At 40.9% G+C, this 23,693-nt stretch overlaps 1 protein-coding gene across 3 annotated transcripts in view; it reads left to right on the top strand.

The window, feature by feature from the left end:
- The window catches only part of hip1 (huntingtin interacting protein 1), a 41,503-nt gene that overhangs the window by 14,754 nt on the left and 3,056 nt on the right, over window positions 1-23,693 (top strand). For 2 of the 3 annotated variants that reach the window (XM_026924173.3, XM_026924175.3), the window contains exons 2-30: window positions 5,539-5,602; window positions 6,017-6,159; window positions 7,834-7,890; window positions 8,639-8,719; window positions 8,939-9,015; window positions 9,228-9,289; window positions 9,832-9,972; window positions 10,534-10,591; window positions 10,683-10,758; window positions 10,910-11,053; window positions 12,267-12,367; window positions 13,214-13,286; window positions 13,444-13,627; window positions 15,559-15,647; window positions 16,013-16,129; window positions 16,318-16,419; window positions 17,148-17,342; window positions 17,497-17,644; window positions 17,994-18,080; window positions 18,348-18,455; window positions 18,897-19,033; window positions 20,569-20,679; window positions 20,771-20,829; window positions 21,002-21,095; window positions 21,178-21,278; window positions 21,369-21,474; window positions 21,573-21,696; window positions 22,568-22,629; window positions 22,767-22,884. In XM_026924173.3, the coding sequence (XP_026779974.3) occupies window positions 5,539-5,602; window positions 6,017-6,159; window positions 7,834-7,890; window positions 8,639-8,719; window positions 8,939-9,015; window positions 9,228-9,289; window positions 9,832-9,972; window positions 10,534-10,591; window positions 10,683-10,758; window positions 10,910-11,053; window positions 12,267-12,367; window positions 13,214-13,286; window positions 13,444-13,627; window positions 15,559-15,647; window positions 16,013-16,129; window positions 16,318-16,419; window positions 17,148-17,342; window positions 17,497-17,644; window positions 17,994-18,080; window positions 18,348-18,455; window positions 18,897-19,033; window positions 20,569-20,679; window positions 20,771-20,829; window positions 21,002-21,095; window positions 21,178-21,278; window positions 21,369-21,474; window positions 21,573-21,696; window positions 22,568-22,629; window positions 22,767-22,884 (3,019 nt within the window). The remainder of the gene's footprint in view (window positions 1-5,538; window positions 5,603-6,016; window positions 6,160-7,833; window positions 7,891-8,638; window positions 8,720-8,938; window positions 9,016-9,227; window positions 9,290-9,831; window positions 9,973-10,533; window positions 10,592-10,682; window positions 10,759-10,909; window positions 11,054-12,266; window positions 12,368-13,213; window positions 13,287-13,443; window positions 13,628-15,558; window positions 15,648-16,012; window positions 16,130-16,317; window positions 16,420-17,147; window positions 17,343-17,496; window positions 17,645-17,993; window positions 18,081-18,347; window positions 18,456-18,896; window positions 19,034-20,568; window positions 20,680-20,770; window positions 20,830-21,001; window positions 21,096-21,177; window positions 21,279-21,368; window positions 21,475-21,572; window positions 21,697-22,567; window positions 22,630-22,766; window positions 22,885-23,693) is intronic. The other variant, XM_026924174.3, reaches the window with a different exon arrangement.

The raw sequence follows: 23,693 nt of genomic DNA, 5'->3' as shown, positions 1-23,693 counted from the left end.
CCTGTGCATGAAGAGAGGCTTTTGCTTTGCAAGCTCATAAAACTGACCCACATGGTTTATTATTCCATTATGGTGCCATTATCCTGTTCGGGTCCTTTTGACTTTCTCCCCAAGGCCATATAACCTGTGCACATGTCTGCTGACAAGTCCTCAGATGTCTGTTGTCTGTTTGTTCAAACCACACTGTGAATGCTTATCTCAGTGTTTAATACACATAGATGTTTGGTGGTAGCCACAGAAGGTCCTGCGTCATACGAGTCTTGAACTCTATGTTCTAGATGTTTCCCAGTGATATGAACTTAGCCAGCCACGCCAGCTGTGATGCAAGCGAGAGCATCTGACTTGACCTATATGGATTGTCTGTCTTGTGTGTCTGCACCAGAAACATAACATAGTGTTGACCGAGTGTTCTTTGCGAGTCAGAGGTGCAAGTTGTAAAAAGCCCATTTAAAGGGTCCAGAGCAGCTTAGCAACACAGCGGCTGCCTTTCAGTCAAGTGACCTTTTTCAAACAGGGTGGAGCAGTAGCTGGAGAGAGTACTGTCTAAAATAAACTCTAAAAAAGGCTAATGGCTCACTGGCAGTCCTACCCTGCAGCTCAATAAAGCGTGTGTGGGTGTGTGTGTGTGTGGGTATTTAGACTGAGTGAGTGTTGTTATTTCATAGTGGTGGGTTTTGTATTAGCAGAAAACTGGTCTCCAGATTTGACGTTACTAAACGTGGGGTGTTTGAGGAGGCGTAGGACTATTTTTAGCTTTTTTCGATTTTACATCATACACAAGACCTAAAGTCTCAGACAGCTACCTCACTCATTACTCATTATCTACACCATGACTGTGTTTGAGCAGGAATGAAAGCAGTGGCTGAAGAGGAGATTGTTTGGGTTGGCTCAGTAAAGGAACATGGGTAGAGGCAGGCATTTCTTAGCCAACAGGAAATGGGCAGGAGTGGGTGTGCCAAGATATAAAGCTGAAATTGGCCCTCAGCCATTACCCTTTTCTGACACTGACCAATTTAATGTATTATCTCTTCAGCTGGATGCCTGAAATAACTCAGGACCTCTACCGAATGATATATACAGATTAACAAAAAAAAGTTTAACTGTAGCAAGAAAAAAAAACAGCACGTGTTGCATCATCCTCATATGTTTTATACCACTTCTGTCCTAATGATGTAGTCACATTTCTGAGACATCATGACCGCTTCCTCTTTTCAGGACTGCTTGCATTTTCTCAAATCATTCTCAGTTACTTCAGCCATAATATAGTCATGTTCATGGTAAAAGCACTAATCAGACACGTCAGTATTTTCTGCCTTTTTTTTTTTTTTTTTTTGCTCTCTTCGGCTGCATACCGATTTTAAAATTAAAGAATGACTACATGTTTAAAGTACAGAATGTCAACAGGAAATAAAAACTGCCAAGGTAGGATACTCAGAAGAGATACTAGTTTGACCTTAGAGGGTTAACCACAAGAGGAAAACCACTGATCAAATCTTCAGAACAGGAAGTTTATAGTTAGCTAAATGCAAATACACAGCCTATACAGCTTAGCTGCCAGATATGTGTAGGGTTCTTAGTAAGGGTGTCATGATACATAGTGACATGATGCATCGCGATGCAAAAATGTGACGATGCGAATCGTGGAAATGTGCTATAACAGCATTCTTATAATTATGTATGTAATTCAGTTGCACTGTTTAAACATCAGAGGTTCCAGTCTGTGCAACCCATAGAGTTAAAATATACAGACAGCACACTGGTTACGTAATCACTTCCTTTCTTGGAGAGCCTGTGAGATCTGTACTTGTAAAGTCCGATAGTCTGATAGCTCTGCATTGCTGTGACTGACATGCATTATACTTTATACGGTTACAGGACAATGTTAAGAAGATCTCTTCAGTAGCTTTCAAACAACACCAAAGGCCTTGGAAATCGGGCCTTTTAGCCAACTTTGGAGCTTTATTTATTTCTGCTATGGAGCACATTATGTTTCCCTTGATCAGTTTCTAAGTCCCTGGGACGCTCAGATACTTTGTTTATTCAATCAAAATTTTAAGAGAATTTGTAACTTTATTTATTCATTTTTAAGATATGGTGAACCTGTAGTACATTCTGATTACGATATTAAACCTCTGTTTGTAGAAATTTTTAGTTTTATGCCAAAAAAAACATTGTTTTGCATTATTTATGATTCAGAAATAAAAAAAAATGAGTCTTTTACAGTCATAATTTTTGTTCATTCACATTTTGTTCAAAATAGTATGAGAATCAAATCGAATTGGAATCGTGAAGCCAGTATCGTGAATTGAACGGAATTGTGACCAGAGTGTATTATTACACCCCTAGTTCTTAAGGGTTTTTTTGCTGGTGTTGTTGTCTTCAGCTAGCAGTGATATCTCAGCAGTAAAATTCCTAAACTACTGACTGGAAGGTTCAGCTGTGGCATTTTCCGTGCCAAATGAGGAATGTTCTTGACTGGTTAGATCAGTCACCTTATCTTAACTTCACTGGATAGTTCTTGGGCCTATACATGCAGGAACTGGAAACTGCACATGAAAGAGCATTGTCGGGAGAGATAAGCAGCATCTGGTGATGTACAGTGGTGATATATGTGGGTCTCAAACTTTCTCTCCAGGTCATTGCCTGGAATGGATTTGTAACCAGGTACTAAACTTTTAGGTACCAGGTTAGTAACTTAGTAGTAAGTTGTTACACAGAAGCATCATAAAATTGAATCCAGCTCAACATTTTTCACCGTGTTGCTAGTCAGCTTCTTTTTGTTTGCAATGGCACAATCTGTTACTGCAAACAACAAGAAGCTGACTAGCAACATGGCAAAAAATGTTGAGCTGGATTCAACTTTATGACAGCTTCTCAACTCACCATTGAAAAGGATTGGTCATGGGATTTATGAATGTGAATTCATGTTCAGTGTGCATGTACTCATTCCAATAGGATTTCCAATAGGATTTGTTCAGAATAGATATACATATGAGTAACTCAGAGTAACCTGTACAAGTCCTAGTTTATTATTCAGTTCACCAGCATAAAGCATATAATTAGGTAGCCTCTATGAATTATTTAGTTATTTAGTGGGATAATAGAGCTGTTCTGTAGTAAAGAGTGTGAGGAATGTGAGACTGGACTCATCCAAAAATGCTGGGACTTTAAGCTGACATTCTACACTTGTTTTACTTTAAAGCCAGTGGGAAATTACATTTGTTCACTGGGCTAAAATAGAATGTCAGTGTATTTCTTTCAAGTGCTATTCTCTCAATATATATTGGGGGGCACACGTTAAAATTGGACTGTTTAATACTACAATTCTGTGACTTTAACAGAGTTAGTCTTACTGTTTTAGGTCAGAATGATGTACAGGTTATCTTGGGTATTAAAAACTGTACAAGTTAAAAGAACTATTTTCTTACAGTGTCCTTTTCAGGCATATAGGTCTTCCGAGGACAGATGTGCTTCAAACCCCAGGAGTGTGTTGCGTCTGCGTTTGTTGCCACTGATTTGATTCATAGTGTGCATTGGCTATTTTATATAAGAGGCTTGTTTCTAAGCGCAGATGTTGGGAGATGACACACAGATGCTTTCCTGAAGCTTCTTCCAGTATCATAGCCATTAAGGATCTAATTGGCTGCTGTGGCTAGAGGGGAAATGCTTAAATAAACTTGCCATAGCATACCATGCTGTAATCATTGGTAGCAATTAGAATCATTTGCACTGTAATTAGCACTGGAAGGATGAACTATGAGGTGTTTATATGAAAATTTAAAGGGGCAAAGTTGTTAGAGATGCAGAAGATTCCAAATATATTCCACTCATTATCCCTCCACCCATGGCAGTCTCTGTTCCCTTCCAAATAAATCGGACTCCTCAGTTATCGTTTTAAATGCCCAGGCTTATGAGGCACATAATGGTTACTGGATATCAACAAATGGACACCAGTCCAGATTTTTAAGCTGTTGTGGCTTTTTTTTTTTCAAAGAGATTTTTTTTTTCATTGAGAAGCTAAAAGCATATTTTTCTGGTAATTTAGGGAGTTAATCATCCTTCATAGGCCATTTTTGTTTTGAGCCTCCTCCACCCCACACAGATGACTTGCATTTTTGAAGGGTGCATGAATTTGTTTAGGTTATGGCCTAACTGGAACATAAATAGGGTCTGTTTTTAGAGCCAGTGTGAATCAAAGAAGCTGTAGAGGTCAGTTAATCGCAGAGGCCTGGAACTGCAAGCGCACCAACTTGAATATGCAGGAGCTGTTTGTTCAGGAGTGTGAGCCAACACCCTTATTCTTCATCCCTCCCATCCTCTTCCTCCCTGATTCCCAGAGCCCAGCTGTGACTTAATGAGACACTTATCCCTCAAATCCATCTTGCCCAGACAAAGCCTGGTCTTGTCACCTTTAGCGGAGGAGTCTGGCAGCGTGAGCTGAGGCAGAGGATCAGAAAACAGAGCAGAGTCTCTTCTGATAGCTCCATGGTCTCTATAGCTTAGTGAAAATCCTCAGCATCCTCAACTCCTGAGCTGTCATTTTCATTTTGCTCTGTGGCTCCAGCAAAATAGCTAAGTAAGCAAGTTAATAAAGAAAACATTTGCTGGATCGAGAGCAAAATCTTTATCTCTATATAAAAAAAAGTTGCAGTCCTGCTATAATTAATAATTTAGAGTTCTAAAAACAGCACACTTCTGTAGTGTAATCTGTAAATCTGTAGTGCTTCCTTTTTAAAATGCCCTCATCAATTGGATTACACATGTAGCTCACCATTTACCAGCAGAGTGCATCTGCCCTCATTAGAATCCACCATCCTTAACATCCTTAACGCCTCTGAGTGGTTAACTGCATTTCATGTATAACTGCTTAAGTTCATTCGCTTAGTGAAGCACAGGCTGTCGTAAAGAGGGAGGTAACAACACTGTCAGTGTGGTTGAAGTTTCATATCCAAAATTAACAATATAAAACAGAAGTGAAAGTTTCTAAAAAGGTCATGGTCAGTATGAAATAATTTTTTGTTAAGATTATGTGAAATAGAAGTGCGTATGTTGTAAAGATAAAATGATGGCTGAACACTAGGCTGATGTTTGGCACCAGAAGGAGAGAGATTAGAATATACCAGCATATGTGTAGGTAACAGATGGCAGATGGCTCTGTAGATGTCTCTCTCTAGTTTGTTCAGCTTCAGACCTTCCACCACAGTGCCCCGCTCGTTCCTTAGGCTTGGACAAAACATATTGTATTCCTAAGGTGTACAACTGTTTTTTTTTTTTTTTTTTTTTATTTCTTTATTTATTTTGGGAAGTGCAAGTATTTTAGACACTGCTACCAGTCATGCACTGTTTAGATGATGAGTTTAATTTGTATTTTAGACACTGCTACCAGTGCACTGTTAACACGGTTGGTTTAATTCGTCATTTCTACAGTGCTCTAACAGTAATACTCTTTGCTAAATCCTGACATCAGTATTTTGCTCATTCATTAGTGTGAAATGTCTGACGTCCAGCACTAAACTTTGTTTGTGTCTTTCTGTACAGGCTGTGAGCATCAACAAGGCAATTAACACACAGGAGGTTGCCGTCAAAGAAAAGCATGCCAGGAATATCCTTTTGTTTGTACTTCTATCAAGTGGTTGGACTGAAGTAAATCCAAACCAGAGACACTACAAGTCACTTCTCACTTGAAGATCAACTTCCTATTTAGTATTCAAATGATAAGAATGTCATAACCTCTTTTTCTTATGATAATGCTCTATCTTATATTTGGAAAGTATTAAAGTCTACATTTGTTATCACAATGTTTAAAATATTAGTTAATATTTTAGCTATAACTGTCAGTCATTTAGCACATGCTTTCCCTAGTGCACCAGCTAACCCAATTTCACCTCTTTGGAGCTTTATTAGTCATTCTTAGTTAGTCAGGATTAGGAGCTGGTCCTGCAGGGGATAATGGGAGCACAGTAAGGATAGGGAGAGTTCCTGATGTCCTACTTTGTTGTTCTTAACTGTTTTCCACCCTGCATCCTGGGAACCCACCATGAGAAGGGCGCTCAAACTTTCTGGGCAGCCGTCAACCGGCTGCCGATCTCCAGCAACGCCGTGCTCTGCTGGAAATTCTGCCACGTCTTCCACAAACTTCTAAGAGACGGCCACCCAAATGTGAGTAGTGGTGTAGTGTGTTCCTGTGTGGGTATTTATTCATTCATGGTCACGCTCAGCTCATTTTGTGTGCGAGTCTTACTCAGAATACCCTGGCACCACACATGCCAGATACGAACAACTGTAGTGCCTGTAGTGCTGGGTGATATTCATCATTAATTCATGATAATGTTTTAATGCAGTTTTTTAAAAAATGTTCTAATCGAGATGTTTTCATATATGCATATTTAAATTTTTAATTAAAACATCCATAAATGCTATTTAAAAGTTTAAACCAATACGAAGGAAAATTCCAGGCTTCTTAACCTGATAAACGCCACATCCTACAGTCTGCGCTACTCCCAAACACTGCGCACTTGGATTAAAAAAAAAAAAGCCAAGATAAACAGGCAGAACTTCACCAAGGACTGAGCTCGTAGCAAAGAAAGGTTCAAATATCACTTCAGAGATATGGAGTTGGAGCAGGTTTGAAAAGTCAGATGCACAAGTTTATGTAAAATATAATGCTGTGTTACATCCTAAGCAGTCATTCGCCAGACATTTTCGACCTCTGCATGTTTAACAGACAAGGTGGGGAAATGGGCACTCCCATGTTTGTATTTTGTTAGTAACAAGCTAGACAGCTAACTCGGATCAGTGATGTATATTTTCTTTCTCAAACAGTGAACTGTTTGTTCAGTGTTTTAGCTTTAACAAATGAATATGTCTGTATGCTGATTAATCTAAAGCTAATACTTGTGTATATATAGTGTAACTCATTTAAAGGAAAGAAGTTTTACTTTGTTTATTTCTGATGCTGTGCGCAGCCATGTTGATTTGACGTCACTCCGTAAATGGGGAAGGAACACGGAGTTGAGAAGAACAGCCCAAGTTGACTTCTCAGTTGCGGTGGCATTACATGTCACGAAAGACAAGGTCAACATTTACTCTGTCGAGAAAGTAGGGTTCACCAAGTTGTGCAAAAATAGTAACAGCACCATCTATAGCAAATGGTGCAAAAATTGCTTTTGGGAAATCCCAGTCCCAAAAGGCTGCCTAAACCCTACAGCCCCTGCCATGCTATTTTGTGACATCAACAAGGTTTAGACCTTTGGTTCGCTAATCTTAGAATGTGTATGAGTATGAAAACTGAGCATTTGAGACATAATACTGTCATGAATGTGATGAACATATTCAAAGAGAAATTGGAATGATCAGTGAAACTTCCCCTTCAAGTGGTTACAACTGTGTCTTTGCACAAGATCATGCCAAACTATGCATTTTTCAAATGATGTCACATTCAGTCTATGCACTAATTTAATATCAGATTAAGTAGGGTAAAGGTAAACTCAGGCAACTGATCACACTTGTAGATTTATTTTTTTTTTCTTTGTTCAAGTTGAATAAAAAAACACTTTTAAAGACACTTTTTTTTAATCTTTCCTTCCAGCAATGTTGTTGCTCAAAAATCCCATCTTCTGTGTGATTGGTCCCAACCAGTATTGCAAAGGGCTCTGGTCCACTGGCAAGTCCACATACAGACTTAAAACTGTCATAAAACTGGGACACCTGTTGCTCTTGTGGACCTCACAGGCACATGCAAGTGTGCTGTTTCAGAGGGGTTGTGTGTGAGGTGATTTGCCTAACCCTTTATTTATTTATTTATTTATTTATTTATTTATTTTCCCTTGTTAGGTCATTAAAGACTCGGTGCGGAACAAGGGAGACCTAAACGACATGAGCAGGATGTGGGTAAGAGCGTAATCACAGTATGATATTTCAAATTTTCTTCTTCGTTCTGAATCGTACTGGACATTTGCAAATGTCTGAAACTTGCATTACGCGGATCTGTTTTACATTTTATTAGTTTTTAGTTTTATTAGTTTGGCTCTTGCTAACTACACTGTGTGTTGGATTTGGCTTTGGCCGTGCTTGGTAAAGTGTGTGTGCCATGGTATTCCTGTCAGCGACAGTTAGTGGGTCATTTGATAGCTGATGACTGATGGCTCAGTGACTAAGCAGGGTGAACGTGTGTCAGCTTTCCTATCCCCACATGAGTTTTAATTAGCAAACGATGACATTATCCATTTCACTTTAGTAGAATGTTACACTACCTTCTCTTTACTGAGAGCCGTGATCACTATCCCTAGATTTGCCCAACCTGTCGTGTTCATTTCTTTTCTGTAGCTCTGCTGTCTCTTATTACAGTTAGGACTAATGAGGGCCAGCTTTGCTCAGCTAGCCTGCAGGAAGGACAGGATGGAAGGAACATGTTTAGCACTTATTTTTGATAAGGGACACTTCTAGTCGCCTCCCTGCGGGTATTTGCTGACGATGTGTTTAATGTATTGAGTCAGGCATAATGTTTCCTGTGAACTGCATCCTTTATCATATCCCAGCCAGAGAGGTATGAGGAAGTTGGATTGAAGACCCGGTGTCTGTTCAGCTGCTCTAGTCTCATCTGAATATTTTTCTTCTCTCTGTTCTCTGCATGGCACAGAGCCACCTGAGTGAAGGCTATGGGAAGCTTTGTAGCATCTACCTCAAACTACTCATCACCAAAATGGAGTTTCACATCAAAGTGAGTGAAACGGGTCCAATTTTTTTCCACTTATTTTGTTCATCAACAGATAAAGAAGAACAGTTGTTTTAACAGTTTAACAGCTGAAAATAAGCTGTCTGTCTGTAGTAGTATTTGAGCAATCGATGGCTCTGGTAGATGATATAATGGAGTAATGGTTTGTACTTTACCCTCAAAAAACTGGACGTCAACATCACATATTCCCATCTACTACACTAGAACCCTCGTTTCCCTGGCAACCTTCAGATGTCAAACAGACAGCTCGAAGAGGCAGGCGAAAATGACGTCAATAACTTGTGAGTTCTGTTTTGTATGCTGCACGTGACCATGCTTTTTTTTTTTTTTTTTTTAAATCCTGTAGCTTCTTTGACCTGTCGACTTCTCACTTCTTAGTGCTTGAATATGGAAATTGAAAAGCTTAGCCTTTTGTAAAACTGATTTTCTTAGTTGGTGAGAGTCAGATTATGACAATCCTTTCAAAATGTCTTCTCCTCTTTATGCATTATAGCTTCCAATTGACGGTGGAGATGTTTGACTACATGGAGTGTGAGCTGAATCTGTTTCTTGCTGGTGAGTTACAGGGATCAGCCTCACTTTCCTGATGCACAGCAGAGCTCAGAGGTCAAGTGTATGAAGCTTGTCTGTGCATGTTGCGTAGTGTTTGCGTTTAGAGGGACTTCACTCCTGATTGTGTGTTCTGTATGAAGAGTGAGTTGGATATCGTCTGGTTGGGCCAAATGCAGAGGTGTGTGTGTTTAGCCCTACTCCCAGGGACAGGAAGCCACACCAATGCACAGTGAGCAAATGGAGTCTCAACGGACCTGCATCAGAGAGGGAGGGGGTCAGTGAGGAAAAGTGGAAGATGAAAGGAAAAGAGATACAGATACTAAAAAAGAGAGAGGAGGGGCGGGAAAGAGTTACATGGTGATGAAAATGAATAGAAGAACATAAAATCATAGGGGTGGTTGGAGATCTGGGGCAGTGATGCACATGAAATATACAAAGGCTGATAGATGAAATAAATAAATAAATATATTTTTTATGTATACTTAAATTAGGCCTTATTTCCTTTGCAGACTTTCAATTGTGTGTATGTGTATGTGTCTCATCAGTGTTCAGCTCACTGGACATGTCCCGGTCAGTGTCAGTGACAGCAGCAGGTCAGTGTCGCCTGGCTCCTCTGATCCAAGTCATTCTGGACAGCAGTCATCTGTACGACTACACAGTCAAACTGCTCTTCAAACTGCATTCTTGTGAGTGAGAGCTCTTACTGCTCACCCTTATTTGATCATATTTTTAACTGAAATAGTTACTGCTAGCTAATACCATGGTTACATATAAAACTAACCTTAACCACAGTTGCATTAAGCTAATATTTTTAGAGCTTTCATTTCTGTTTCTTATTAGCTTGAAGATATTATGTTCTTATAAAGAGACTTTACATGCACACACATGTCCAGTCTAATGCCTAATGCAATGTAATAATGTGTGGTTATTTGGTTAGATAGTTCATCCATCCATCTTCAGTAACTGCTTTATCCTGCTCGGGGTCTCTGTGAATCCAGAGCCAGTCCCAGTAACACTGGACATAAGGCAGGAGAATACACCCTAGATGGTCCATCATTTCAGTCCATTGCAGGGCACCAAGCACACACTTTCACACATGTTTTCACACCTGTGGGCATAGCCAGTTCACCTAATTGCATGTGTTTGGACAGTGGGAGGAAACCAGAGAACCTGGAAGAAACCTCTTTCTTGACTCCATAAGTGCAGTTTCTCTCTATTTGTCTGCTGCATTCTTTCTTCCTATTTAGGTCTTCCAGCAGAGACACTGCAGGGGCACAGAGATCGCTTCCTTGAGCAGTTTAAAAAGTGAGTCCCTCTAATTCACAACAACACTGTTCTCCTTTGGCTCACAGTTAGATTTATATTCACTCCCACATTCTCTCTCATGTCTCTTTAGGCTGAAGAGTCTGTTCTGCCGTTCCAGTAACCTGCAGTATTTTAAAAGGCTGATACAGATCCCACAGCTTCCTGAGGTAAGGCCATGTTTGCCATCTTTAAAACCCAGTGGAAAGGTATTACATAATCCTCAGACACAGCAGCAATCCTGTTTTTTCACCTCATGATGCTGGCTTTGTGAGATCCAACCAGTGACTCACTCTCCTTTTTGTCTGTAACTCTCTGCAGTATCCACCAAACTTCCTGCGTGCTTCAGCTCTGTCGGAGCACATCAGTCCGGTGGTGGTGATCCCAGCCGAGACCTCGTCCCCAGAGAGTGAGCCCATGGTGGAGACCGACGAACTCGTCGACACAGACATCCCATCCCTGCCGGTACTATACACTCGTGTGCACACTTGGATATGAATCTAAATTATTAGGTCCATTTAGATGCTTATTCATACAGTAGATTCCTCAGTGAAAAACATTGTTTAAAACCCTTTGATAACCATTCACACACCTACACATGCGTACACCTAGTCATTTCATCTTGTGTCTTGTATCTGGATTGTATCCTGATAAGATTTTACACACGTGCATATAGTACATTTGTAGTAAAATACATACCCAGTCACACAGACTGAAATCTGATGGCTGTATTTTGCTATAATATACAAATTAGCGCACTACATTTGAACACTATTTCCAGTGTGTTCTTTTCATTTTGTTGCTTTATAAACGAGGTGGTTGCTGCATCAACTTGTTTGTGTGTTTCTAATCCTGGTAACATTTTTAAAGGTGCCGACTTTGACATTCATGGAGCATGTGCCTCATCTATTGGGAAGTGTTGTCAGATGTGCAGACAGATGCATTTACACTTATATAACATGCCTAATGCAATGTAATAATGTTTGGTTATCTGGTTAGATAGTTCATCCATCCATCCATCCATCCATCCATCCATCTTCAGTAACTGCATTATCCTGGTCAGGGTCACTGTGAATCCAGAGCCAATCCCAGTAACACTGGACATAAGGCAGGAGAACACATCCTAGACTATTGGAACACATCCTATAGTCCATTGCAGGGCACCAAGCACACACACTTTCACACACACATTCACACCTATGGGCATAGCCAGTTCACCTACCTGCATGTATTTGGACAGTGGGAGGAAACCAGAGAACCTGGAAGAAACCCACACAAACACGGGGAGAACATGCAAAACTCCACACAGACAGTAACCTGAGCTCAGGATCAATCCCAGGACCCTGGAGCTGTGAGGCGGCAATGCTGCCTGCTGCACCACCTCGCTGCCTAGTTAGATAGTTAAGTACATTAATTTAATAGGGGAATGAACTAGTATATGAATACCTGGGGAAAGGGTGACGCTGTTAAAAAAGCACAAAGCCTACACAAATTTTCTACTGTAGAACATACATTGCATCTCCATCAAGCACATCATCAGGTCATCTAGTGGTGGTCATTCATTTCCCGTTCTGATCCCTGCTCCCTGTTTACACACACTTTCTAAACAAAAAAAAGTAAAAAGTCAAGAAAAACCGACAGTTCATGAGGACCATATTTGTGTTTGAATCTGTTGCAGCAGAGTGTGGTGGAGAGTAGGTTCGATGACCTCTTTGGCACCTCAGCTACCACTGATCCCTTCAACTTCAACAGTCAGAATGGCATGCGCAAGGATGACAAGTAAGACATTAGACTATTTAATTGTTTTAAGCATAAAAAATCCTTCTAGGATACAGGACCCCAGTCACATTCTAAGGCTGTTCGCGTTGACATTTGTGAAAACTGTTCTCGAGCCCATGTGTGAAAGTGATTTGGTGGAACTTATGTTACTTCCTGTTGCCTTTTTTGATATATGAAGCTTCTGTTATTGTCATACTTCTGTTAAAAGGCATCTGTTGATCTTTGTCAAGCAAATGGGCACATTAATTCATTCATCTTCATTAACTGCTTTATCCTGGTCAATAAGGTGATGTACCGTTATTTCCCATTTTTCAAACTTGCTACCGGAACTGAAAAATAATTTGCACAATTGAGCTACAGAAGAAATGTGGAAAACTAAAAAATCTACAACGATGACATCCTTTCTCAAACGAGCCAAGGCAACTCGAGTGTTCATGCTGTGTGTAAAACGTAAAACAGCTTTTTAGGGCCTGTTTTATTTGATCTAGTAATTCCCAGACAAACAAACATAAGGGATGATTATTGTAACATGAAATATTCTTATCAAAATAATTTTATAAAACGGCTTTTAAATGGTGCTTTACGATAAAAGCTAAACATGATAAGAATGCTTGAGTGATTTTGCCCTGGCATTACTGTGTGGTCGTGGGCTGAGAGTTTGGGAATCCCTTATTTGGGCTAGAGCCAGGTTATGTCTGCCTCTGGGAAAACCGCCTCCATGTGTACAGTCAGTATCATTGTTTCTCTTAAAATATTCTGAGCGTGGGCCGAATCATGGCTTCCTTACAAGCTGTCTAGCTGCTTGAGCTGATCTTAGAGTTCTAATATATTTTTCTATTCCCTCAGAGACAGACTCATCGAGCAGTTGACCGCGGAGCTCCAGGCACTGAAAGAAGAGTTGGAGTCATTCAGACTGGAGGTTAGTGAAACGGTGAAAGGCAGAGATGTGATGTGAAAGAGTGTGAAACATGTTTAATCAGTGAGAAATCAAAAGAACCAAGAGGCATGAATGAAGGGAATTTTTGGTGTCTTTTGATGTGATGCTCATAAGTGGTCTGTCCCGACTACTACCTCAGAGTGGCCGTTTGTGCCAGGCCCTGCGGGGGCGTGTCAGTGAACTGGAGGCGGAGTTAGCCGAGCAGAGCCACCTCAAGCAGCAGGCACTGAGTGAGAGCGAGTTCCTGAAGGCAGAGCTGGATGACCTGCGCAGGGTCAAAGAGGACACGGAGAAGGAGCAGCGTAGCCTGACTGAGATTGAAAGTAAGACTCTCCTGCCTCGTTTTGCAAAGGCACACTCATCATGTACTCACAGTCAGAGAACTTTGTCAGGATGGGGGCTGTTAAAGTCAGTAGTCATTGCCCTCTCCTAGTCATTCCTCTGAGACTTAACCCTCATGGCCTTTACTGTTACAGCCCACTGATCAAATGCTAGGAAATTATAAATGACCATGCAGTTCCATGCAAAATCTGAGCCCTGGAATCTACATGACCGCCCGAAATGACTAACTAGTGCCGAAACATTTCACTTCTAGCGCTAGGCTTTCGTGCCATGTTATTATTCACCCTGTTATTTCCAGTTATTGTTGTAGTTTGGCACAAAAGTGATGCACCACAAAATGGGATTGTTTGGTTACAAGCTAGTAAATATCCCTTCTACAACTAACTTGCTCTAGTACAGCTTAGGTTTAATTCAGGCAAGCAAGAAAAATGTAGCTCTTAACCCAACAATACGTAGTGTCTGTTGGGTGACATTCCCACTTACAAATTAAGCAATTTAACAATTTTGTTTTTATTCTAACAAAGCCTAGTAACAGCATGGTTTAAGGAACTGTGTGAGCTTGTTTGAAGCTCGAGCCTAACAATACACAGCAGAGCCCATTGTTTTGCCCTGTAAGTTCAGAGCAAAGTAGATGGTCATTTACCACCAAAATGTGAGTGTGCAGTGTGAAAGCCTGAGGTGACTTAACTAATTATCACATTTGTGATAGCCGTTAAACTTAACCGGCAATGTTTAGTTAGTCAAGCTTTCCTCAATAAAAGCTGACATTGTTAAATTAGCTCAGTAGTATCCCTGACTTAGCTGATATATTCGGTTAGTTTCAGATGGCAAAAATTATAAGAAGATATTCTTGAGACACATGAACAACTCCTTTACATATATTAGGCTTTACAGAAATCTGGATATAGGTTTAGATCTCTAATGAGCAAGCCAGATGTGACAGTGGCAATGAAAACCTGCCTGAGACACATGACACATTAACCTCTTCTGGCTAACACTGGATAGTGCAATTATAAATTATTACAGTATATAGTCATAGAAGAATAAAATCAAACAGTACTAAGTGTTAAAGGATGTTCAGTATGAACATATTGTAAAAAGAGTCCTGGGATAAGCACAGCTGAGTCTTTAGGTACAAGTTTATAGCTGAGGTTATCCACTGAAGCAAGGGTGAGGACAGCAGGAGTGCACCAAGATCTAAGCAGAGTGAGAGAGAGTGAGAGAGAGTGAGAGAGAGTGAGAGAGAGTGAGAGAGAGTGAGAGAGAGTGAGAGAGAGTGAGAGAGAGTGAGAGAGCAGACTATTGAGTATGTTCATTTCATGAAGTGGTTTAAAAGAATAACTAAAAAGGACAGGCAGATACAAAACGTCCTGCCACCCCACTGTCAGCAAATCTGTGTGATCACATGAGAGTGGGAGGGGTGACAGAATTTTAACATCTCAGTTTAACAAAACTCTCTATGCCCGTGAACCCCCACCCCCCAAAATCTGCACTTTTTCCTGAGAGAAGATCAATTTAACAAAAAGCCTGATTAAACAAATAGGTTTTCATCCTAGACATAAAGAATGCGATTGTGTCTGGGGCCTGAACACTAATTGGAGGCTATTCCACAGCTAGGGGGGCTTTGAAGGAAAGAGCGGAGCCCCCTGCTGTAGTCTTCATTAACCTAATTGAACTTTTAACTGAGGCAGGCAGATCATAATAGTCAAAAAGCTCTCTCAAGTACAGTGGGGTGAGACTATTCAGTACTTTATATATCATTAATATGATCTGGTCAGACTTTCTGGTTTTAGTAAGGACTTCATTCTGGACTAACTGGAGCTTTTGTGTTTGTGTCTCATTTCCCTCTCTCTCTCTCTCTCTCTCTCTCTCTCTCTCTCTCTCGTGTGCACGTGTATGTGCATTCATGCAGGAAAGGCCCAGGCGAATGAGCAGCGCTACACTAAGTTAAAGGAGAAGTACACTGAGCTGGTCCAGAACCATGCTGACCTGCTGAGGAAGGTAGGAAGTCATGTTTCATACATAAAACTTATATACCAACTACATGGTCATTGTCACTGGTCACCTAGTCCTTCTGAGTCACCCTGCTGAAACTGCTCCATTTCTGAGACAACTGTACGCTGGCCGGACCCCATCTCTGCTAAAATCACACATGGTTTACTTGTATGTTAAATGTACTGTGTGTTTATTTTCACTGCGCGCAGTGAAAGCACTGTGTTGCAATGTTTAACTAAATACGAAGAAACCTTGAATGTGAAATATGAGAAGCACAGTATTTCTTTTGAAGAACAAACAGCACACAAACCAGAGCATTCAGTTTGTAATATTATAATTATACTGTCTGTGTGTGTTTGTGTTTGTTTTAGAATGCAGAAGTGACTCGGCAGATGACTGTGGCCCGTGCCGCCCAGGATGAGGTGGAGACTGTGAGGAGGGAGATGGAGGAACGACTGAAGGCAGCTCAGGAGGCAGTCAGCCAACAGGTTGTGTATATATGCATGCCTGCATACACTCACAGGAACCCACACACTCACACACTCTCCCTGTGTCTATCTGTAGTATCCTTGTGTGCATGCCATAAATTGTTCCCAGTGCATGTCTGTAGGAGAAGCTAGTGTCCTTGTATACGTGACTCATACTGCCCTCTGTGCATGTGTGTGTTTGTGTGTAGGAGAAAACCCAAGCAGAGCAGCTCCAAGTGCTTCAGGCTGACCTAGTTACCAGCAGAACAGAACTAGAAACCCTCAAAGCCAGCATGGCTTCCTCCCAGAAGGTGGGATCCTGCTCTGCTGCTCCTCTTTCAACATCCTCTCCATCACTCATTTATATTTATATTTCAAACCTTTCATCAGTCTGTCTGTTCCTATTGAAAATTCTGCAGAGTTACTGGGAGCAGTTTAGCTTACTCATAACAGCATCCTTGTTCTGGCTGTCACTCTTTAAGAGTGAAGCAGTGATAGGTGAGACAGCCGCCACTGACTAATCTGAGAAATGCATGGCAGTTGAGTGCTCCTCAAAATGAGGGCTGATTTGCTATGTTCTCTTTTATCTGTTCTAATTTATCTGTAGTTACTGCAAGCAAACCTCTGGTTTACTTTGACACTGTATGTTTTAAATACTATTATAGCAAGACTTTTCTCTCTTTAGCACTATTCAAGAGATAAACTGTCACAGATAGATAGCCTGTCTTGCCACCTCATAGCTCGGGTGTACATGTCAATGATCCATGGCAGGTGGAACACTCATTAACAACCAAGTGCAGGAGCTTGTGTGCTGCCAGGACTCAAACAGGACTAGTAGTACCAAAGATGTTCTCTGTGTTTGGAAAATTTAGAAGGTAACTTTTTTCCCAGGATTATTACTTTTTATACTTTGCTGTAAGTTACAGGTTACTATTATAATATCCCTTCTCGCTTGTAAAATATAATCTAGAGTGAATATGGTTTTAAATGTTCTGTTTTTCTGTCTTCCCTGTGTCTTTATCTCTGCCTTTGTCTTCAGTTAAGTGAGGAGCTCAGTGTGCAGCTGGCTGCTCTAGAGACTGCGAAGGCTGGGCTTGTGGAGACTGTGTCACAGAAGGATGCGGAGCTGGCAGGTCTGGGGGTGGAATTGGAGCGAGTGCAGAGCAGTCTAGCAAGCGAGAGGGAAAGTGGTGTAAAGGCTGCTGAAGCCCTACAGAATCAGCTCAATGAGAAGGTGAAAAACTGGCTACATGTTGAACAAAGTGTGTGGTTAATCTTTACATTTTATATGAAGTCCATTTAGTTGGATAGTGAGTCATTTTGGTTTCACAGGAAGCATACACTTGGCTAGTTGTTTGAGTTCAACCTGTTTCTATGTGTCTGTGTAGGAGAGTCGGGAACAGGCACTGGAGAGCGAGATTGTTTCTGTACGCTGGGCAGCTCTGAAGGCAGCACTGGAGGAGGCAGAGAGGGTTGTCCAGGACAGTCTGGCCCAGCTGGATGAGCCTGCACACATAAGCTGCACCAGCTCAGCCGGTTAGAACCCAGAGCTTCCCACGCATTAAAATGTTTAAACCTTTAATTATAAACCATTTAGCCCTTAGGCCTGTCAGTTCCTCAAGTGCTCATATTTTTACTCAAAAATATAAAATCTGTAAAAATCTGTGTCTAGCAGGGCGTGTGTAAATGCTGCCTGACTGAGAGCTGACAGACAGGCGCTTTCTCTCTTTCTTTCTCTCTTAATTCAGCTCAATTCAGTAACCTTTATTGGCATGGAAATATATAGTTACAGTATTGCCAAAGAATCATAGAAAAGAGAAGACCTGTTAACACATTTAGTTTTGTTACTGAACCTTTTTTTTGCTCTCCCTCTTTCTGTATGCAGATTACCTTATATCCAGGTGCCAGACTGCTTTAGAGTGTGTGGACAGACTTCAGTCAGCCAAGGACAGCTTTGTATCTGATAACATAAGTGAGTTATAAAGAATGTCCAGCAAAAATGCATAACCTGCTGGTTCATGTGGTTGGAATGTCCGGGATTAAAGCCTGAACAAATAGTACTTATAATATTTAGAATTAAGAGTATGAATCACTGGTTATGTCACAAAATATGAGGAAATATTGTTATATTGTTGACACACAGCTAGGCCCAAGAATTTATTAATTTTATTAACTGCTTAGTCAATTCTGGACAATGCCGGCATTTGATAATATTGAGCCTTGTTGTCGTGTGTGATAGATATGTCCGAGCTGGTGCGGGCCGTGGCTCAGCTGGCCCACCTGGTGGGTGATACCATTGTACAAGGCAGTGCCACTGCCCACATGGTGTCAGTGGACCAAGCCGACGGTGAGTGGAAGCCACAGGGTACTAGCATCCACTTAAATTGCTTTGTTTTCTTAGTTAAAATAATGACATGTTTTATGGAAAGCGCTAACTGAAAAAGCTAGCACTGACAGTGCATCATGTGTTTCCCAGTAAACATCAGAAGCTTTAGCACTGAGTTTGCACACTGTATTAATGTGACTCACTTTGTGATTGGATAAGTTGGGAAAGATTTATTGTTATTAATTAAAGGTGCCCATCCCCACACCATGCTGTCTCCAAAACCGTTACGAGTCATCCATGATGTAATCTGGGTGTATACTAAAGAAAACAAATACAAACAAGTCTGTACTGCTGTCTGTCTTCCCTGTTGTGCTCTCCTTTCTTTCTCTCTTTCTCTCTCTCTCTCTCTCTCTCTCTCTGATTCTTAATCCTTCCTCTGTGTATGTGTATGTGTATGAGCAGCACTAACATCTTGTGTGAAGATATGTGGAACTGAGGCCCTGGCTCTGATAGCTCAGCTGAAGGAGCGGGACTCGCTGACTACAGCAGGCAGCAGTGGACTCAGAGCAGCTTTGGACAATGTGCTGGCCACGGCACAGGTAAATACCTGCTCTCTCCTTACAAAAGCAATGGCCTCCCTCACCGACTCAACCAAACCAATGAACACGCTTAGTTTTCAAGATGTACCAAAGTGGATCTCCAAAGATCAGAGAATCAAAAATATGCTATGCAGTTGATCATTTAAGGCTACTTTACTTTGCCCCTACTTGGTACAGAGCTGCTCAACTTGGCCCCTATTTCTTAAATCAGAGCTTAAATGTTGTCATTTTCGACCTCTGCACGTTATAGCTACAAAGTGAGGAAAACCATCTTTTGGCAAAAAAAAAAAAAAAAATCTTTTAGCAACAATCTAGCCAGCTCCTCCTGAAAACAGCTAACTGTATAGTCAATGTTATAGCTTTAACAACTGAATATATATGTAGGTTGATTGATCTAAAGCAAATACTTGCATTCAGAGCACAGGTAAGCAGTGCTACATTTGATGCGTCTCAATCAGCTCCCTAGATGGTGAATGAGTGAGTATATAGTGTACATGAGTTCGGGCACTGGTAAGGACCCTGGCTCGCTACACACTGGAACACTGACTCAATTTCCGGCAACATGACTATGTACTCGCGTTGTAAAACGTCCACTGGCATTTATCAATAACAGGTGGGACTGATACCTTTCTGACATGATATATCATATAAATTTGTTAGCTTAATCACATACGTTCCTGTTGTGGTACTTCAAGCAGCGAGTGGATTTTTTAAAATCAGTAAACACTTAAAAGTCGTTAGACTCAAACAAGCCGTATATAGAATGTCAAATAAAGTATGTAATAATTTGAGAGCTACAACAAAGATAACAAGCTACTACATTTGTAGACTAAGTTGGCTGAGAGTTTGTCTGCCATTTTTTTTTTTTTTTTGAGCTGAGAGGCTTCAGAAAACATGACATCATTTCCAGTAAGGGAACATAGTGTGCATCGATGCTTCCTGATTTTTGTGGTGCATTGTGGGATTTTTTAGGGAATGTTTAGGGAATGTTCCAGTGCACTGGAAAGATTTTGCATTTGAGACAGCCCTTAAAATGGCCAACTTCCTGATAAGTGCCCTGACTACTGAACTTATGAGCTGATTGAGATGCACCCTTTGTGTACTACTGATGCTGTGCACAGCCATGTTGATTTGACGTCACCTGCTGAACTCTTGAGAAACTTGGAGTTGAGAAAGAGTAGGAACTTCAGTTTGATAACTTCAGCAAAATAGACTTCATGTGAAAACTATGATGAATTTCCTGGTTACACACTTCCACTTTTGACCATGTAGTACACAGTTATAGTAGAAAATTATTTACAGCTGCACTATCCATTGTCACAGAGATAAGGATGGGTTCCCTTCTGAGGCTGGTTCCTCTCAAGGTTTCTTCCTCATATCATCTCAGGGAGTTTTTCCTTGGCACCTTCACCTCTCTTAGGGTTGGCTGGGGAAGGGGAAGGAGTGTCAGTGTCTTTATTTCAGACAAACATAGTCATAGTCTCTCTCTCTCCTGCTTTCTCTTGATCATCTTGTTTCTTCCCGTGTGAGACTAGAAGTTGCGGCCACGGGGTTTGGAGCTGCAGCAGGGAGAACTGGGAGATCTGGTGGAGCAGGAGATGGCAGCCACCTCAGCAGCTGTGGAGTCCGCTGTCTCCAGAATAGAGGTGAGCTTTTCATCAGATTGAAACTTAATAAATAAAGTGTAATAAAATAAATAATAAATCTTCTTTTTTTTTGATATTTACACTTTAACAGGAAATGCTGAACAAGTCCCGAGCAGTCGATTCTGGTGTCAAAATGGAAGTGAATGAAAGGTAACAAACCACCCAATAACATTAAATCAATATTCTAACTGTCTTCACCTCTGTGGAAAAAATTAGTCCTTTGTTGAAGGTTTCTTTAACTTGTCAATCTTGGCTGGTCAAACAACAATTGCAAACTCAGGCAAACTAAGAATTGAAACGTGTGTACGGTCACTTCCTGTAGGATTCTGGCCTCCTGCACAGAGCTCATGCAGGCCATTAAAGTGCTGGTGCTGGCCTCTAAAGACCTGCAGCGTGACATTGTGGAAGGTGGCAGAGTGAGTGGGAGGCTTTTTCATACAACTAAAGCATATTGGAGACTATGTACAGTTCTAATTAAACCTTGTCTCCCATTTACAGGGTGCAGCAACTATAAAAGAGTTCTATGCTAAGAACTCCCGCTGGACTGAAGGTCTCATCTCAGCGTCCAAGGCTGTGGGCTGGGGAGCCACTATGATGGTGTAAGTTTGCTGTGATTGATGAGTTTTGCTCCACAGGCAAGTTTTCCACCACTGACAGATTTCTAAATGTGTGCGTGTGTGTGTCTGCAGTGATGCAGCTGATCTGGTGGTCCAGGGACAAGGGAAATTTGAGGAGCTGATGGTGTGCTCACATGAGATAGCCGCTAGTACAGCTCAGCTCGTAGCTGCATCAAAGGTACAAGTTAACTCTGTAAATTATCTGATACAAAAGTAGATTTAAAGCAAAGGTAATGATTAGTCATCTCTTTCCCAATGACTCACACACTCACAAAGGTGAAAGCAGACAAGGACAGTCCCAACCTCGCTCGTCTGCAGCAGGCATCTAGAGGAGTCACTCAAGCAACTGCAGGCGTTGTGGCTTCAACCAAGTCTGGAAAATCCCAGATTGAGGAAACTGGTGAGTGTGTGCGCTTATTTACACAGGTAATGTGTATGATTTTACTTTAGTACGACCCCTAAAAACTTTATAAAAGATTGACATGCTTGCTCAAACGCTCTCGCACACATTCTGCTGTTCAAACTCCAGATGCAACATGGCAAAATGGCAAAGGCATTTAATAACACTGAGCAGCCTTGTAGAATAAATAATTAATAATAGGAATTGTTAACTGGGCTCTTAACCGAGTAACTGAGGTAATTTCCATACAAATCGCACATGAACCTGTGAGTAAACAGGTAGATCACTTTATTAATCCCAGAGGGAAACTCACAAACAGAGGGACTAGTGTAGCAAAAGTTTCTCTGTTCATACATGTGTGGCACCTGATGTAAACTGTTAGTCCGTAAACTTGTATTTTTATTTAACAATAAATATGTACTATAGTGATGCATTGAGCCAATTTTGTAATTTTATAAGAATTGTGGGTGCTAACAGACGCTTAGCTGTAGGCTAGGTATTTAGGAATGGCAACTCAGGCATACTTATGACAACCATGTATACAGGAATATTCTGATGTCTGTATGCATATAAACATTGTATTTGGAATATGGCTGCAACCCAAATATAGACCTTAAACGGAATTTGATGTGCGTGTAAACGTAACCACTGATCAGCTCATCTGAGTCGAAATCAGAAGCTTTGCTTTTGCTGCATGTGTAAAGTAAGCATTGTAGGTTAGTATGCAAAACAACATTTCAGGTTGAGCATCTAACCACAGAATCTGTCTGGCTTATCTGTGGTAATGTGCTTATATAGCTCATGTAGCTCAGTGTTCCATTTTAAATGTGATACTTGTACGATTGTGCCTTTGACTTCTCTGTCATTTCAGACACTATGGATTTCACCAGTATGACACTTACACAGATCAAGAGGAAAGAGATGGACTCCCAGGTATCTGTGTGAATATCTGAACCTATGTGTTTTTGTGTGTGTGTGTGTGTGTGTGTGTGTGTGTGTGTGTGTGTGTGTGTGTGTGTGAGAGAGAGAGAGCACACACTAGACCTAACCTTTGCTTATGTATCCTGCAGGTGCGTGTGTTGGAGTTGGAGACACAGCTTCAGAAGGAACGTGAGCGTCTCGGTGAGCTGAGGAAGAAGCACTATGAGTTGGCTGGTGTGGCTGAAGGTTGGGGTGAGGAAGAGGAGGGTAAGGCCTATTGAAATTCTCAACATCCACATTTCAGTACCACTTAACACCGGTAGATATGCATCTAGATTAGCATAAGCTAAGTACTTAACACTCAGACCTTATCAAAAGTCTAATAAATAAGCAGATCATTGCAGGATTGCTGTATGTAAACTCTTGCATGGACAGCTATAAATGAACAGTACGAGCAAGAAGATAACGTTTTCCTCCCTGCATTTCATGTTTGCCTCACACATGGTAATATGATCACATTATTGTATAATGGATTTATTTAAAGAAAACTACAAACAGGATATTGTGTTATATTCAGTATCAAGTGTGAGAATTTATACCAGCTGTTTAATTTGATCCTGCAAGATCGCACGCTTTACTTTCTTTTTCTTCTAACCGACCAGCTCCCAAAAAAGACACAATAGGTGAAACCACATCAACTACAAAATAAACTGAAAGCATCAATCACTTTGTGATGCTATAATTGTGGATTTAATGTGGACTTTAAAACACTGGCTAAACTGAAGTGCTTCAGTACATGAACCGCTGGATACTGGATGAATACATACGAGTGAAAACACGTCAGAAATGCTTTCAGTGAGCATTGACTTGCCTTATATTTGATCACTCAAGGTTTTCTTTTTTCCCCCAGCACATTTCAATCAAAGTTACTTCTGTGTTACCTTCTATTTATCATTTCTCACAGAAACACAGAACTCTCCTTTGTTTTCTCGCTGTCTATTTTTCTGTACATTCTGGTGTGGCCCGTGTCACACTGTTGCATGTTACGTGCAACTACGGCGGCTTCACCCATTGCA

Source organism: Pangasianodon hypophthalmus, chromosome 14 (assembly GCF_027358585.1).
Source record: "Pangasianodon hypophthalmus isolate fPanHyp1 chromosome 14, fPanHyp1.pri, whole genome shotgun sequence".
Lineage (NCBI taxonomy): Eukaryota > Metazoa > Chordata > Actinopteri > Siluriformes > Pangasiidae > Pangasianodon > Pangasianodon hypophthalmus.
Note: the sequence above shows the minus strand (reverse complement) of the source record. Positions and strands in the feature narration are given on the sequence as shown.